Source organism: Vicia villosa, linkage group LG1, assembly GCF_029867415.1.
Source record: "Vicia villosa cultivar HV-30 ecotype Madison, WI linkage group LG1, Vvil1.0, whole genome shotgun sequence".
Classification (NCBI taxonomy): domain Eukaryota; kingdom Viridiplantae; phylum Streptophyta; class Magnoliopsida; order Fabales; family Fabaceae; genus Vicia; species Vicia villosa.
Genome location: NC_081180.1, coordinates 70,069,271 through 70,087,197, shown reverse-complemented (window position 1 = coordinate 70,087,197; position 17,927 = coordinate 70,069,271). Strand labels below are relative to the sequence as shown.

The following is a 17,927-nucleotide window of genomic DNA, read 5'->3' as shown; positions in this document are numbered from 1 at the left end:
AAAAGCCACACTAGAAGGAAACTTGAAATAACCTATGAAACTTGTATTTAAAGGCCCCATATCCCGCCCAAGGATCCTCCCAAAGAAACGTCTCCTTGCCCGACTTCTTAGAAAGACCATGCATCTACGAACTGATTTGGAGTTTTTTTTAGTGATTTGTGCCAAGGAGTGAGATGTCTTTATACCAAGGAGTATTTCTAAAGCTTGAACCCTTACCCCTTTAAAGTAAGAAAAAGTTTGAGAGACATAGCATGCCAATAAAATATCAGCCCATAGTCCAGAATCGTTATTAAGCCAACTCGAACGCTATTTACCCGAGAGTGTTAGTTTACTTATGTGGAAATCTCTTACTCCAATGATGCCTCTATCCATTTATTGTTACCCTCTCATAAAGTAAACAAGGTAAGAGAGAACTTTCAATTTGGCACAGCTATACAAATGCAGATACCTCAACAATGTAAACCCCTCCTAGTATGAGTTGTTATCTTCCAAATATGATCCGTTGTATTCTAAAATTTCATGCAAAAATGGAATTAATTTTTCAAAATCTGATTCCATATCATGGAGAGACTTAATGTTGTGCAATTTAGAAGCATATTAAGAATTCAACCTGTTTACAAACAATGCAAGATGTACTCTTGTCTAGAACACCCCTTATACTCTTTCAACAAATTTTCTTACAAAAAAAAAGGTATATGCCACTCTAAAAATATGAATAATTTAACAAAAAAAATTATAGAATAGTCAAAAGTTTCAATAAAATAATCTACCCCTCCTCAACCAGCACAAAAGAGAAAAAAAAAAACATCTATTAAGTGGCTGATCCCGCTTATATTTTGTATTGAACTTAAGTTTCCTTTTTTCTTTAAAAAAAAACTATACTCTTACAACTCTCTGGTGCCTAGCAGCTTGATGAACTGGTGGTTGATGAGAATTGTTTTTCTTGGTTTCCTTGGATTTGACTTGAATGGCTTCAATAGCTTCCAATGACTCAAGTACATCTTTCATAGAAGGACGTTGTTTAGGGTCACCTTCTAGGCATTTTAGAGAAAGTGCTGCTGCTTGTATTGCTGCTTTTTGTGAGTATTGTCCTTCTATTCTAGCATCCATTATGCCTTTTAGTTTTTTCTTGTTTGAGAGAAAAGGTTTCACCCATTCAACTAGGTTTTGTTGTCCTGATGGTCTCTTTGTGTCCATTGCTCTCATGGCTGTTAGGATTTCTAATAGCACGACACCGAAACCATAGACGTCACTCTTCACATACAAGTGCCCTGTTGCATTGTCATGCAATTCATAATCATGTTAGTTTTGATTGCACAAAAATAGATGTATGATAATATATAACACTTCGAGTTGAAGGGCAGGGTCGTCTTTAAGTTTTTGAAGACCTTATATAAGTTAGTTGCAGTTTAACCATGATAAAACAAACAAAGACTATTTAACCACGATTTAACTATGACAATATTTTATGAGCTCCTATTTAGGAGCACTTTAACTATGACAAATTTTGGCCCATGTGCGGTAGTTCGGCTGACACGTCCTCAAAAACGGCTTTGGTTGAAGGTACATGTTGATATGAGATACTAACACATGTGATTTCATTAATGTTATTTTTATTTTGTTAGATTATTATGTGTGTTCACGTGTCAGACAAACTAACTGTCACCAACATGTTTGTGTCAATGTTTGTTGATATATATATATGATTACCTGTTGCAATGTATTCCGGGGCAGCATAACCATATGTGCCCATGACTCTTGTAGTTACATGTGATTGTCCACTAGAAGGTCCCAATTTAGCTAATCCGAAATCCGAAATTTTTGCATTGTAACTCTGCATGACACAAGACGGGTTAGAAGAACTTGTGAAAATAAGTTGAAAACACCTTATAAACAAAAAAAAATTACTAACCCCGTCAAGGAGTATATTCGATGCTTTAAAATCTCGGTATATGACTTGCTTTTCAGACTCATGCAAGAAAGCTAAACCCCTAGCTGCACCAATAGCTATTTTGATTCTTGTGTTCCAAGAAAGTGGTTCAATGTTCGGATTTCCTGCGAAAGAACACAACCGAGGAAACAGATTATATTCGAATTCAATTCCACGATTTTTCTCGTTTTAATTAATTGTTTTTGGTACAATATTACATACGTCTGAAGAGATGATTTTCCAAACTTCCTTTTGGCATGAACTCATACACAAGAAGAAGCTCTTCATCATCCCAACAGTATCCCAATAGCTTCACCAAGTTTGGGTGTGAAAGCCTTCCCAAAAAGTTGACTTCTGACTGCATTGTTTAATCAACACAAAAAACATATTAAAATGTAAGAATTCATCACATGATAGCATTTGCTAAGATATTTTCCCACGTGTATATTAACAATAACTTAAAAATAAAGTCCACTTTGGAATGTACAATAATTGATATTATTATACTCATTCAAACATAGACAGAAGGAAAATAATAAAATTTTCCTTATTCAAAGATAAAGTCAAGGAAAGATATTACAAAGAAACAACCATAATGGATCAAGATTGAGATAGTAAAAGGTAAACGCCCGTTTTGAATAATCCATTTTTTGAGTCAAGAATTCAATAGTTTGGAAACTAAGCAACAAGGTATTCATATTTTAATAGTCCTAAGGGTTAACTATTTGATTGGATGTAAGAAGTACAGGTCGTAAAGTGGGGCCCACATGCAATTTCCTGCTGCATTCCAAACATGGTCCATCTTTTAGACTCTCTTGATTTTCAATTAAATGTAGATTTCTTATTGAATATAGTAAGATTAAGAAATAACATGGCATCATCCAATCAATATTAGTTATTGACAACCAACCAGCACTAATTCAATTAACAAATGAAAAAACACTTTTCAACTACAAAAATAAATGAGAAAGAAAAAACATACTATGTAAGAGTGAATTGCTAATTTTGAGTCAAAAAATTGTGGAATGCCGTAATTCTAATCAATAAAACTAACTATTTAAAAAATCAATAAAACTAACAAAATTTCAAAATTATCACTCACATAAGAATTTGGTCCACAATTTCAAAACTAAATTAGTTAAGACTCACATAGATGTTTCAACATTTATTAATATTGTAAATAATTCACATTACAACGCTCACAATAAATAAACGGCATCTATACTGATCAAAATTGCATTACGCGAAACGTTGGTCGTTGGGCCTCAAGTTTTTTAGGGCCTAGGACATAACAACTCAATGTATGTTTTTATAATACAACAACATAAACATTACTACATCTTTTAGAATACTTAGTTATATGGTTAAATAGACTACTCCAGGCTCATACGAGTTAGTCTTAATGCGTAGTAAGTTCTTAGAGTCGAGCTAAAAACACCATACAAAATTTGGACTCTAAATTTAAGACTCAACTCCTATATTTTATCAGGTTTTCGGATCAGCCCATATTTGGACGTCTATATAGTTAGACCTTCTACTTACATCTTTTGTGATTTAGATTCTAATTTACAATTTACTGAAACTAAAATGGACCATTCTCTCCAACCTTGCATTAAGAAGTGTATTCCCTAATCTAATTTTTAATCCATCAAAATAAAAAGACTAAATTAAATAATTCAAAAGAAACAAAATGACCAAATGCATACAATTTACTAAACACTATTTCAAAACATTTAATTCTATGAACTAAATTGATAGTACCTAAAATGTCATGCAGTAAACTATTGATTTAGTCAATAAAAGAACATAGTTGAAAACAAACTTGCCTGCCATTCTTGAAACCCTTGAGTACTTTCAGAATTCAATTTTTTTATAGCAACAATCATTCCAGAACCAGCTTTAGCAGGAGTAAGAGTTTTCTCATCCAACCAACCTTTATAAACTTTTCCAAAACCACCTTCACCAAGTAATGTATCTGGTTTGAAATTTTTCGTAGCAGCTTTCATATCAGCGTAGCTAAAAACCTTCAAATTCGGCCTTTCAAGAATTTGACCATTTGGTGAAGAAGGTACCGGAAGAGACCCTTCAGTAACAGTAACACTGTCAATGCTTCCACTTGCTATTTCGGAGATTTGACTCCTTCCAATACTGCTTGTTGTTGCAGAGAATCCAACAGTGCTTGTTGAACCTGAAAACAGAGAAAATTGAGTATGATCAGAAACAGATATGATGATGACCCATGTTGTGTTTTGGAGTGGGATTGGAAATTTGAGGAGATGGGTGTTTGAGGAATTGGGAAAGATGAAGACTTGCCTGAGGAAAGAGGTCTGTTGAAGGAAGAAGATGGTTGGGGAGGTGTAGAGGTGGAAGAGAGAAAGGAAGAACAGAGACCCATGTGAAGCTTTCTCTGTTTCTTCTGTTACTATGTTTTGGTGTTGAAAATGGTGTTGTTGTTGGTGAGTGGACAGAGAAAGAGAGAAGACTTCAACAGAGTTTGGTGTTAGAGAGAGAAAGGGAGGAGAGAGAGAGAAAGAGAGAGCTGTTTTTCTCTGTTCTGTGATGATATTTTCTATTTGAGTTTTATAAAATAAAATTATATTTCTATTTGTGTGGTCAACAAGCTTGTTTGGCTGTATATAATGTGTTTATAATTTCTTGGCAAATTAACTGTTGAAAAGTTCAAACTTTTGGCTAACTTTGTTTATGATTTTTAGTTTTATTCCTCAATTTCTAAGACAACTGTGTTAATCTAGAATGGGTTCAGAGTTGCTCAATGGTTGTTTATTTTAGACTTTTTTTTATTTTGTTAAAGTTTAATTGGCGGTTACTTGTGAACAAGTTAGTTAGTTAGATCTATGTTACTATCTCTTACTTTTTGTTTTACCAAATTAGTTAGTTTGTTCACTTGTTTGTTTTTGCTATAAAGAGGAAGCTCTCATTTGTAATTAAGAATGTAACTCATTCATTTTGTTCATGATTTTATAATGATAATGAATTTCTTCAATGTCAAGTTAGCTATTTTAACATGGTATCAATATCAATAGTAAATTTTGTAACTTCACCACATTCTTAATTCATATTTCTTCCTTCCTTTTACAAGCTTTCTTCAATGGCACTGGTCGATTATATGAATTTCTTCACAAATTTATTGAACCCCTACTGTCGCACGCTCGCGAAAATGAACAGAGTCGCCACCAATATATTTATCCCAAAGAAGGAAAGGAATATCGGAAAACCTAGAATAAAGAAAGGATAAGAAAAGGTCTTTCGACCAGAGATAGGGTACGGGAGTCGGTTACGCGAGGGGAAGGTACTAGCACCCCTCACGCCCATCGTATTCGATGGTATCCACCTATGTTTGTTGCTATCTAAAGGGTGTATAAATCTAAAGCTTAATTACTAAGGGAATGCATGCAAATGAAAGAAAAGAAACACGGGGAAAATAAGGTTTATAAATAGTTGTGCTCGCTTAGGCCCCGCGACCCAATGCCTATGTATCCTTTTCAGGAATCAGAGCGCCGTAGTTCGGCTCACATGTTTTTGTTTGTTTTTGTGTTTTTTAGTTGAACAGTTACATTCGCACTCCGCTGCTCGACCTCTGGAGTCTTAAGCTGGGAATGGAGCGGAAGTAACGTGCTCTTAAGGAGAAAGAATGCCCTGAAGGCAAGAGAAGGAATGCCTCGGAGGCAAGAGAGAGAAGAGAGAAAACTGGTTTGTGTCTTTTAGGTGTAATTCCATGATGGACGAAAACCCACTACAAGGCTTCGCATCACTTCCTTACTTTGTTTAGGTCTGAGCCTTTATTAGATATTTTGAAATGTTTTTGGTTGGGTGTCTTTTAAGGGAAATTAATTTGTGACTTGAATCATGCCATAAAAAAGGAGTTTTTTGAATATTTAGAGAATGCACATCGAGGCCTACGCCACAATCGTTTCTCTAAATGAAATACAGTTTTTGAATAATTAGAGAATGCACATCGAGGCCTACGCCACAATCGTTTCTCTAAATGAAATACAATTTTTGGATATTTAGAGAATGCACATCGAGGCCTATGCCACAATCGTTTCTCTAAATAACGGTTAAGAAATACACCGAGACCTACGCCTCAATCATTTCTCTTCCGCTAAGTGGGAAAGAACATACATCGGGGCCTACGCCCCAATCATTTCTTTCACACTAAAAAAAGGCATTAGCATGATTCGCGTCGTCCTTTATTAATGTTTTAAAGAAGTTGAAAAGAAAAAGGAGAAGAGAACTAGCCTAAAATGATCAACTAGCCTAATGTTATGATTATACCTAAATGTTAGGATTTCAAAGGGAAGACTAACCTAAAAGTCATGGATTATGGGTCCTAAAATTCTAAAGGAACACACAAGTGAAACCACAATTACAAGTAAAAATTACAAGTAAACAATGGTACAAAATTAGTACACAAATTGACTAAAATAATGACTTGAAAATATAGCACCAAACATGAATGATTCAAAATATAGTGTGAAATTGAATTAAAAGATACTATTTATTTTTATGATTTTTATATGACAAAATATGTACTAAAAGTCTAAAATGATAAGAGAAAATTAGCATTTTAATTACTCAAAGAAATGATAAAAATCTAATTAAAATCTAAATTCTAGTAATTGAGAAAATAGAAACAGGGGTGTAAAATGAATCTATAGTGGTGAATAGCAGGCGCAAGGCCCAGTCAAATCAAGGCCCAGTAGACTATTTTTTGTTGAACAGATTTTTGTATGCAAAAGGATGGTGACGGGCCAAGTGGGGTGTGATCAGCAAAACGGCCCAAGATTGGTTTTTTGTTATAGTTTTGATCCATGTAGCTATTCAGATTCTTATTCAGAACAATAATAAATAAAGAAATAAATAATTACTTAAAAAAAATATAAAAAAGCATAATTGAAAGGGGATTAGGGTTGCACCTGTGTCGATCCAAGTTCTCAAACGTGCTAACCTCTTCGTCCCACTCTCTCTTGACGGCGGCGCGGCTTCAACCTTCTCCGATCGGTGAAATCTCTCCGATCTCCACAAATCACACTATTCCTCTTCTCTTCGACTCAGTCTCATATCTCGTTCTCGAACTCGCTCTAACCCTCCGTGAAACTCTCTCAATTCGATCCTCATTCTCTGTTCGATCCTTCTTCTTGTTGTTGCTCGTTTCTGAATCTTGATGTGATACTGTTGTTATTGTTGTTTGCAGCGATGAAGATCGAAGGAAATATCGATTGGAGATGAGGTTGTGACTCGGTATTGTGGTTCTTGTGCGCGAAGATGATGCGAAGATCTGATGTTTGCAGTGTCAAAGTTGCACGTGATGAAGCTGATGATGAACATTGGCGGAGATTGATGGAGTAACGACTGAAAGATTCATACGAATTCCGTTTTCGCCGCAGATTCGAAGATGAAGAGGATTGAGGCGTGGTGATTGATGGAGGTCTCGTTCAGAACTTGTTATGGATTATGTGAGAGTTTTTTTTTGTTGAATTCAATGGAGAAGAAGATTGGATGAAGATTGAAGATTGAGGATTGATTGAATGATGAAGGTGGTGATGGAACCAGGAGGTGGAGAGTGAATCGAGAGATGAATGAAGGGGAGACCTGATTTTATAGAGCCAATTCTCAGGTTAGCTCAACTCTTTTTCTGTTAACTGTTTCAGTTAAATTCTGTTAGAGTCCTGTAACTGATTCTGTTGGAGGTTATATGTCAGTTGGTTAGAGATTATAAAAAGTTAGTTACATGTTAGTTAAGATTCTGTTATGACTTGTTGTGAAGTTAGTTAGGGAGTTTGTTATAGATGCTGTTAGGTTTCCTTTTGTGACTATATGCAGGGTCTTGATTATAGGTTTGGTTGTGAGTTCAAATAAATGGCTTGTTTAAAACTGAACTGTTAGTTATGTGATGTTGAAGTGTTATAACTGTTAAAAACAGTTGATAGGCTGGGAACACGGTTATGAAAGAAGAGGTTAAGGGTCAAGCTTTGTTGGTAACTGTCAGTGAGTGAATAAATGTTAATTGTCCTTTTATATGATGTGTAGGTGTGAATATAACTTTGTGCAAGGCTATTTGTATTGGTTTATTTATGTGTGTGTTGATTTGTTGCAGGTTTGAAAAGGAAGGGAGGCTAGCAAGAGGACAAGATTGACTGGTGTGTTTGGAGCATGCTGAAGCCGGAAATGGCGTAGAAAAAAATGAAGCAATTAGTTTTAAAATAGCTTAAATTGTAATGTACTATGGTTTTTGTAACAAAACATGACTCGTCTCTTTTTTGTAAATATAATTGGGTTTGTAATGGACTAGATAAACTTCAAAAAGAAGTGAATGATGTAAGGTTGGGCTTGTGGTAAATGGATAGTTGGCTTTTTGTGATAAATACCATTTTTGAAGTTTGGAAATTTGTAGTGAATGGATTTTGTGGAATTGTGATTTTGTTGTCATGGACTTGGCCCTTTTGGTAAAGAACATGGTTTTGGATTTTGTAATGAGCATTTGGGTTATGGGATGATATTGAATAGTGTTGAATCGAGTGATGTTTGTCTCATACTTTAATTTATGATGGCCTCTTTATCATCACATGAAATAAGGAAATAAACTCTAATCTAGGTTCCAGGAGAACTTTAGTCGAAGCGAACATGCAGAAGACAATGAAACCTTAGTTCAGCATAAGACCTTTGATCCCATGTCTCAAATTACTTCGTGAATGAATGCAAGGTTATGTATATGACCTATGGAAGTATGCAGATGAATGAGAACCATAAGCCAAGTGGATGTAAAATTAAGTGGGCAAATTTTGGGGTGCAACAGCTGCCCCTATTTAATCGTCTTAAACCTGAAAGTGAGATTGGTGCTAGCCTTTCGATTATTCAAGGTAGAAGAAGATTAAATACCAAGTGAACCTGAAAATTTGCCCGATGAGAGATAGGATCCACTGGGGAACAATATGGTGTTAATTCCACTGAGGAACAATGTATCAATTCTGGATTGATCAAATTAACTCTGGGTTAGAAATGAAATACATATCAACTCTGGGTTGAAAAAGAAAAGTGGGTCGACTCTGGGTCGAAGGATAAAGGTAAGTCAGCTCGGGGTTGGATAAGAGGTGAACATCAATTCTGGATTGAGAGTAGAAAGGGAAATCGGTATTAGTGGGGCAAGATATAGGTATCAACTCTGGGTTGAGAAAGTAAGGAAATCAACTCTGGGTTGAACAAGGGGTAGACATCAACTCTGGGTTGAGATAGGGTAATTCAACTCTGGGTCGAATGAGGAATTGGATAATAAATATGGGTTGAAAGGGGAAAGATGAACAATTAGGGAATAACCGTCAACTCTGGGTTGAGTGGGTGAAGACAAAAGATGACCGTCAACTCTGGGTTGAGTGGGAAAAGAGAAAAGATAACCGTCAACTCTGGGTTGAGTGGGAAGGAGAAAGGGTAACCGTCAACGCTGGATTGAGTGGGAAAGAACAAGAGATGACCGTCAACTCTGGGTTGAGTGGGAAAAGACAAGGGGACAACCGTCAACTCTGGATTGAGTGGGAAAAGAAGAAATCAATTCTGGATTGAACAAATGATAACCGTCAACTCTGGGTTGAGTGGAAAAAAGAAAGAAGATAACCGTCAACTCTGGGTTGAGTGGAAAAGACAAGAGATAACCGTCAACTCTGGGTTGAGTGGGAAAAGAAGAAATCAATTCTAGATTGAACAAATGATAACCGTCAACTCTGGGTTGAGTGGGAAAAAGAAAGAAGATAACCGTCAACTATGGGTTGAGTGGGAAAGACAAGAGATAACCGTCAACTCTGGGTTGAGTGGGAAAAGAAGAAATCAATTCTGGATTGAACAAATGATAACCGTCAACTCTAGGTTGAGTGGGAAAAAGAAAGAAGATAACCGTCAACTATGGGTTGAGTGGGAAAGAGACAAAGGATAACCGTCAACTCTGGGTTGAGTGGGAAGATATAATTAACTCGGGGTTAAAAGATGAAAGGAAGATCAACTCTGGGTTGAACATAAAACATCAACTCTGGGTTGAAGAAAGATGAACTTGATTGACTTTGGGAGATGACATCACAATGGTAACTCTGAGTGATCCAGTGGAACATCAATTTGAATGCTTGTAGAGAACCCATCTGATGAGTAACTTGGCTTATGCTTCACATGCGATGTTTGATTTATTTTATGCATTTCTGGAGATGCGATGCAATGATTTCTATATGCAGTGTTCATATTGATCAGGGTTTCTGCTTTGTGTAAGGAATAGATTGGATGGAGTTCAGAAACTCAGCTTGATTCAAGATAGGGTGGATGCCCCTGTTTTATTGATGATCGGATCATGCGGGAAAATGATAATGAGAATGCAATGATATGCATGATGATTGTATGCTTATGAATGGAATGATTGCCTCCGGGATACAAGGAGTGAATGGAGTGTGCCCTTGCGGAAAAGTCATTGCTTGTGAAATTGTTGGTGAAGGTGGGGTGTTTGGCTTGACCCCTCAACACTTGTCTCGATATCTGACACTTGATTGAAGATGAAGAAATGACTCGTTTCTATCTTGCCCCAGCTTGTAAGATCTTTTGAGATGGAATTCTGATATGCTTGAATCATGGAGATGTGTAATGATCTGCCCCAGTGTAGATCATGGAATGAATGCCCCATATTGAAAGGAATTGTTCCACCAGATGGATGCTTCAAGTATTTGCCTTGTGGGTGACCAACCTTTTCCTTTGTAAGATTTCTCGATGGAATTTCAATGTTGAACTTTCCTTGGTATCAAGTACTTACTTTCTGATTAGAGACAATTCTGTTTTGAAAAGGATAATGAGAATGCAATGCACATGTTAATCTCAAAGAAAAGTTTTTATTTGTCCAAAATGTTGTACTGATACTAACACAAGTGACAAGCAACATTAGGAGTCAGTTTGACATGATTTTACAGTTTGTATGCTTTCGGAACGAACCCTGCTTCAATTAGGACTTTTGAGGGTTGTAACGTGGTCAGGTTCACGGTTTGAGAAACAAAGGATAAAGGCTCAAGTTCTACTTTGAAGGATAGAAAAACACTTAGAAAGGGGGGGTTTGAATAAGTGTAGCTTTAAAAACTTGACAGATAAAAATAAATTGCACAGTTATTTTTATCCTGGTTCGTTGTTAACTAAACTACTCCAGTCCACCCCCGCAGAGATGATTTACCTCAACTGAGGATTTAATCCACTAATCGCACGGATTACAATGGTTCTCCACTTAGTCAGCAACTAAGTCTTCCAGAGTCTTCTGATCACACACTGATCACTCCAGGAACAACTGCTTAGATACCCTCTAAGACTTTTCTAGAGTCTACTGATCCACACGATCACTCTAGTTACAACCTGCTTAGATAACCTCTAAGACTTCCTAGAGTATTCTGATCCACACGATCACTCTAGTTCCTTACAACTTAATGTAATCAATTCTAAGAGTATTACAAGTGCTTCTTAAAAGCGATAATCACAAACTGTGATATTTCTCTTAATCGTTTAAGCTTAATCTCACTAATATATTACAACAGCAATGTAGTGAGCTTTGATGAAGATGAAGATTCTGAGCTTTGATTTGAACAGCGTTTCAGCAAGTTGATATTCACAGAATAGATGTAGAATTCGTTAACCTTGCTTCTCATCAGAACTTCATATTTATAGGCGTTGGAGAAGATGACCGTTGAGTGCATTTAATGCTTTGCGTGTTCCGTACAGCATCGCATTTAATGTTATACGCTTTTGTCAACTACCTCGAGCCTTGTTCACGCTGTGTCTACTGACGTAGCCTTTAGTAGCTTTTAACGTTCCTTTTGTCAGTCAGCGTAGCTTGCCACTTGTACTTTCTTCTGATCTGATGTTTGTGAATACAACGTTTGAATATCATCAGAGTCAAACAGCTTGGTGCATAGCATCTTCTGATATTCTGACCTTGAAGTGCTTCTGAGCGTGATACCATCAGAACTTCAGTGCTTCTGTTCTCTTGTTCTTCTGATGCTTCCATAGACCCATGTTCTGATTCTGCTTCGACCATCTTCTGATGTCTTGCCAGACCATGTTCTGATGTTGCATGCTGAACCCTTTGAGACAAAGCTTCTGAGCGCTGAATTATGCGTACTCTTTATATATTTCCTGAAAGGGAAATTGCATTGGATTAGAGTACCATATTATCTTGAGCAAAATTCATATTATTGTTATCATCAAAACTAAGATAATTGATCAGAACAAATCTTGTTCTAACAATCTCCCCCTTTTTGATGATGACAAAAACATATATAAATGATATGAATTTGCGATCAGAAAGAACAGACGGCAAAAGACAAATTACACAGCTATAGCATAAGCATATGAATATGTCTCCCCCTGAGATTAACAATCTCCCCCTGAGATAAATAATCTCCCCCTGAAATAAATACTCGAAGAACTTTAATAAAGGACTTCCCTGATTATTTCGGTAGAGACGATCATATGAGCTTCTGTCTTTAGAGAATTCATAGCTTCTGACTTCTGCTTCCATTTGACAGCTTCAGAACTAGAATTTCTTTAGATCCCTAGAACACTCACAGCTTCTGATTCCTGCTTCCATCTAGGACAGCTTCAGAACTTGAATTTCTTTAGATCCCTAGAACACTCACAGCTTCTGATTCCTGCTTCCATCTAGGACAGCTTCAGAACTTGAATTTCTTTGATCTTCTGAACATTCACAGCTTCTGATTTCTACTTCCCTCGGATAGCTTCAGAACTTGAGTTTTCTGGATCTTTAGAACATTCGCAGCTTCTGATTTCTGCTTCCCTCGGATAGCTTCAGAGCTTTGAATTTCTACCAACATCACTTCATGCTAGATTTGTATCAGAACATTGTTGAATGTACCAGAGCATCATCAGAGCATCTCTACATCCTGAAATGTTACAGAACAAAAACTAAACGACAAAAGTCAGCATGAACGAGTTAGAACGTACAATATATATTCGAACACATGATATGTATCAGAGCCATATAGGCTAAAATAATGTATCAGAGCAAATAGAATTTTGTCAGAACAAATAGACAAATATGGATCAAATTCTATTATCAGTGCTTCTGATTCATTCTTCTTTCTAGCTTCTGATCTCTGAAGCTTGATAGCACTCAGCTTGCTTCAGTTTCCATGGTTTTGCTTCTTGTGTTTGCTTTGAAGATTCTCTTCACTTCTTTATACCTGCAAAACACTTAAACCATATAGAACTTGCAGTTCTTGTTAGTGAATGTGTGGGAGCTTTACCCAGCGACGGATAGATTAATCAAATCATTTATCATTTATCTTTCTCCCCCTTTTTGTCATATCATCAAAAAGCAAAAAAGATTCAGAGACAAACAAAACGAAACACACAGAGGAAGAAGATGATTTCATTGAAGTTCAAACAGCAGGTACAGAAGTACATGAAGATAAGAAAGATCAGATGCACAAAGATAGATGCAACGAAAAGAAAGAGACAACACAGACTCAATCTAAGATGGCCCTAGTCTTGACAAGATCTTGGTTAGCATCTCTTGAACCATATTGTTGTGTCCTTCTTGCCTCACCATGAAAGCGCTATACTCGGCATTGAGTGAGCTTTGCTCATCTTGTCTTTTCTGAATTTCTTCCAGAGTCCTTGCAAGACGAGAAGATTCATCAGAAGAAGCTTCAACGCTTCTATCCACAGGGATGACATGTTGATCTGCGGCTTCCATAGATAGATCATTTGCAGGGATTTCCTCAACAGGAACAGTTTTAGCAACATGATCTTCAGCATCTGCTTCTTGCATAGAAGCATCTCCATATTCTACAGCAGGAATTTCCGAGTCTCCATTCTCAAGTGCCTGAAGAATGGCAGCTAGATTCCTGGGAGCAGAAGGACCTTCAACTTCTGGTGGGTCAACAACTTCTGGAATGACCAAGCTTGGGTCTTTCACAGACGGGTTTTCCCTCAGATAGTTAAAAAGAGTCTTGAAATCTCCGAGCAGAACAGGATAATCAGAATAAAGATAACCATATCCCTGCATGGATTTGCTTCCATTTCAGCAGCCAATCTTAATTGTTCCATCTCATCCAAGAAGGGCTTCTCTTCAGCAGCAACGCAATTTCTGAGAGGATGGTAGTATATACCATTATCTTCCTCCAGAAGGTAACCAGGGTAACCAGGGGCAGCAGCCACTAGTCTTTTCTGTACTCCCATTGCTTCTACTTGAAAATCCTTGCGAAATCTTCTCCAGAGATTTCTTGTAGAAACATCATCCAGACCATTTAGAAATGCATCCTTCAGAAGGTCTAGACTACTAATCACCTCATATCTGAAAAGTTCCAGGTAGGTATAGGGTTCAGGTTCAGGCGGATTGAAGGTGAATTTGTAGTCAGGGTAGAGAAGACAGTAAGGTTTGGATTTTCTGGTAGGTAAGGGATGGGATATAGAAGGTGGAGGTACGGTGGATGAGGAAGAAGGGATATCTGAGAGAATGATTGATGAGGATGGAATATCAGAAGGGATCGATTGAGAAGAGGGTGAGGTATTTGAAAAGGGAATTGGTGAGAAAGATTTATCAGAAGGAGTTGGGAGGAGAATACTTAAGGGAGTGGGGTTTAGAATGGGAGAGGAGAAGGATGATGGAGAAGGATTTGGTAAGGTGAAGTTTACTTTTGGTTCAGAAGGAGGTGATTTGGGAGAAGGCTTAGGGACAGAAGGAGGTGGAGTAAAAACCTGCCTGGAGGAGTGTTCAGAAGAAGCATGTGAAGATCTGGTTTTGTGAAAGGAGTCTCTGATCCTTTTATTTCTTCGTTCAGAAGAGCCTACCTTGTCAGGATCATAGGTGACCCTCAACTTCTTGGCTCTCTCAGCCTCATCTTCTTGTGCCTTTCTTTTTAGCCTTGCCTGTCGTTCCTTCTTATCCTTCTTCAGAATATCATCTTTGGACGGGAGTACTCTGCCACGGATCCAAGCAGGATCAACGTCTGATTGCTTCCTAACACAGTCTTCCAAGTAAAGCTTGACAACATGATCAAGTTCTTTATGAAACAAGGAGATGAATCCTTCAACAGCAATTCTTCTTGACAGAATGTCAGGAAAACTTGTGCACACAAAAGGTACATTCTTAATGAGTTCCAGTCTGAACAAATCAACACCATTGAAGATGGGACCTTGAATTACTCCAAGAGAATGCGATGCATTGCGATTTCTGATAGAGTCCACAACTTTGCTTTCAATCAGAATGTCTGAAATCATCCTTCCGAATGGAATGGTTGTTCTTGGAATATGAGGGTACTTAGCCCTTTCATCTTCTCTTGATTCAAAGATAGATGTTTTCAGATTCTCAAACAGAATATGAGAGATGTTGATCTCTATCTTTTTGCCAATGCAGAAAAGAGTGTACTTGTGAGTCGGACTGATGTAGGAGGAGGAGAGCATCCTTTTTCTATGGTGAAGAGAACCCAGAATAATCTCAGCCCATACTTTATAGAAAGGCCTTAAGGTGCCCGTGTTATGAGAATCAATTCCAAAAACCGTAGAGATTTGTTTTTCAACTGGAGTCCAGTCAACTGTATTGGGTTGAAGACCAGACCAACCTTCTTCATCATCAAGATTGTACAGCTTCCTGATGAGCTTCTCAGTGATAACCACTTCATGCCCTAGCACAAATGAAATGATGGCAGTTGGAGTAACCGTTGCGTGTACCCAAAAATCCTTCACAAGTTCAGGATAAATTGGACCAACCAATCTATCAAGATAATTAGACCATCCTTGCTCAAAGATTCTTGCATCACACTGAAAGCCATTAGCTTTAAGATTGTTGAAGTCCACAGCAGTTTCACATAAAACCTCCAAGTCCTTCGTGGGTATCAAGCAAGTTTTCAAAGGAGCATATTCATAATTTCGTAGAAGGATTTGTGAAGAAGTAAGTTTTTCTTTTGAGGAAGAAGAACAGGAGGAAGAGTTCATGATGATAATGCTTTGAGATCAAATCAGAAAACTAGGGTTTGAAGAGAAATGCAACGAAGTGAATGCACAAAAGAGAGAGAAAGAGAGAAAAAGAGGGAATAAAGATGAAGCGGGTTATTTAAAAGATTTAAAAGAAAATCATTATGCATTTAATGAGAAATGACATTCGGAGAGAGAACACAGTAAATGAAATGATTTAATACAGTTACCTAGGTCGGCGTCTTTTCAACTGCACGCTTTGTACAAACCGTACAGACACGTGTTCGCCATCAGATAATAGATGACAGCTGTAAATTTCAGAATAGACTTTACGCCTTCAGATTCTGATCACCGCTTCTGATCTGATCAAGTTTCTCTTCAGGAAACACTCCTTCTGAAGTGTGCTGATATAAATCTGAATGATCTTCTGATCCATTACTTCTGATATACACAGCTTCTGGAGGTTCACTTCTTTGTTCTGCAGCTTCTGATAAGACAAAACTGTATCTGCAGAAATTCTTAAGCTGCTTTGTTTCATCAGAAACAAGTTTATCATCAAACTAGATATATATTGATTCGTCCACAATCAATGTTTCAATATTGTATATTCTGTAGCATTTAGAGCATTCAGAATAATCAAGAACGAAACATCAATGCTTTAGAGACAAACAAAACAGATGGTTCCAAGACTAATAAACTTTCTTTTCTGATTTCCTACGAACATAGTTTCTTCAACAGATTTAAGAACCAGAACTTGGAAGACAATCTTTCTTCCCTTCAAGTGTTGAGACCAACTTGAGTCCAGGAGACATGTCATGTTGACTTTTATCTTCTTTGTCGCCAAGAGAATCTGCAAAAGAAATAGTCTTTTTCTTTGGTACCCACATTTTCTTGGGTCCTTTCTTGTTAGATTTTCTCAAGTTCTGATTGAACTTGGGTTTAACATTGTAAGCAATAGGAGGAACAGCATGATAATTTTTAATGTGAGTTTCATGATATTTCCTAGGTTGTGTCACATGCTTTTTGGTGTGTGTTATGTGAAAACTTTGAGCATGTGAAGTGTGCCTAATATCATGGGAGTGGCCATACTTGAACTGATCATACAATGGCTTGTATGTGAGTTTCATTTCATCAACAGGTTCAAGTTTGTATGGGGTTTTACCCTCAAAACCAATGCCAACTCTTTTGTTTCCAGACACAGCATATATCATAGAAGCTAGCTGACTTCTGCCAATACTTCTAGATAAGAACTTCCTGAAACTTAAATCATATTCTTTCAGAATATGGTTTAGACTAGGAGTGGATTTTTCTGAATCAGAAGGAGATCCAACATTATTGGATAATTTTAAAAGTTTTTCTTTTAATTCAGAATTCTCCAACTCAAGCTTCTTTGTTTCAAATTCAAATAGCTTTTTCAGCTTTTTGTATTTGAGACTAATCTGAGACTTGAGTTCCAGAAGTTCAGTTAGACCGGAAACTAACTCATCTCTAGTAAGTTCAGAAAATACCTCTTCAGAATCTGATTCTGATGTAGATTCTGATCCGTCATCTTCTGTCGCCATCAGCGCACAGTTGGCCTGCTCATCTTCAGAGTCTGAATCATCTTCTGACTCATCCCAGGTTGCCATAAGACCTTTCTTCTTATGAAACTTCTTCTTGGGATTTTCCTTCTGAAGATTTGGACATTCATTCTTGAAGTGTCCAGGCTCATTGCATTCATAGCACATGACCTTCTTCTTGTCAAATCTTCTGTCATCAGAAGATTCTCCACGTTCAAATTTCTTTGAACTTCTGAAGCCTCTGAACTTCCTTTGCTTGGTCTTCCAGAGTTGATTTAGCCTTCTGGAGATCAAAGACAGTTCATCTTCTTCTTCAGATTCTGACTCTTCAGGATCTTCTTCTCTAGCCTGAAAAGCGTTAGTGCATTTCTTGATATTGGATTTTAATGCAATAGACTTACCTTTCTTTTGAGGCTCATTTGCGTCCAGCTCTATTTCATGGCTTCTCAAGGCACTGATAAGCTCTTCCAGAGAAA

General features: G+C 37.2%; 1 protein-coding gene across 1 annotated transcript; it reads right to left on the bottom strand.

Moving 5' to 3' along the window:
• Positions 1 to 128: 128 nt before the first annotated feature.
• LOC131641188 (probable serine/threonine-protein kinase PIX13) lies at positions 129 to 4,496 on the bottom strand. Its single transcript, XM_058911495.1, has 6 exons — positions 4,244 to 4,496; positions 3,753 to 4,118; positions 2,153 to 2,284; positions 1,913 to 2,055; positions 1,711 to 1,834; positions 129 to 1,271 (listed from the first exon to the last, which is right to left on the bottom strand). The coding sequence occupies exons 1-6, from the start codon at positions 4,323 to 4,325 to the stop codon at positions 877 to 879; spliced, it is 1,242 nt and encodes a 413-aa protein (XP_058767478.1). The 5' UTR covers positions 4,326 to 4,496; the 3' UTR covers positions 129 to 876.
• Positions 4,497 to 17,927: the final 13,431 nt, after the last annotated feature.

Bases quoted from the DNA above. Each gene is read 5' to 3' on its own strand.
- LOC131641188 (XM_058911495.1), bottom strand. From the start codon at position 4,325: ATGGGTCTCTGTTCTTCCTTTCTCTCTTCCACCTCTACACCTCCCCAA. The intron at 2,285-3,752 runs GTTTGTTTTCAA...CAATGCAGTCAG, and splicing joins GTTTCAAGAATGGCAGGCAA to AAGTCAACTTTTTGGGAAGG. The intron at 2,056-2,152 runs GTATGTAATATT...GTTCTTTCGCAG, and splicing joins GGAAAATCATCTCTTCAGAC to GAAATCCGAACATTGAACCA.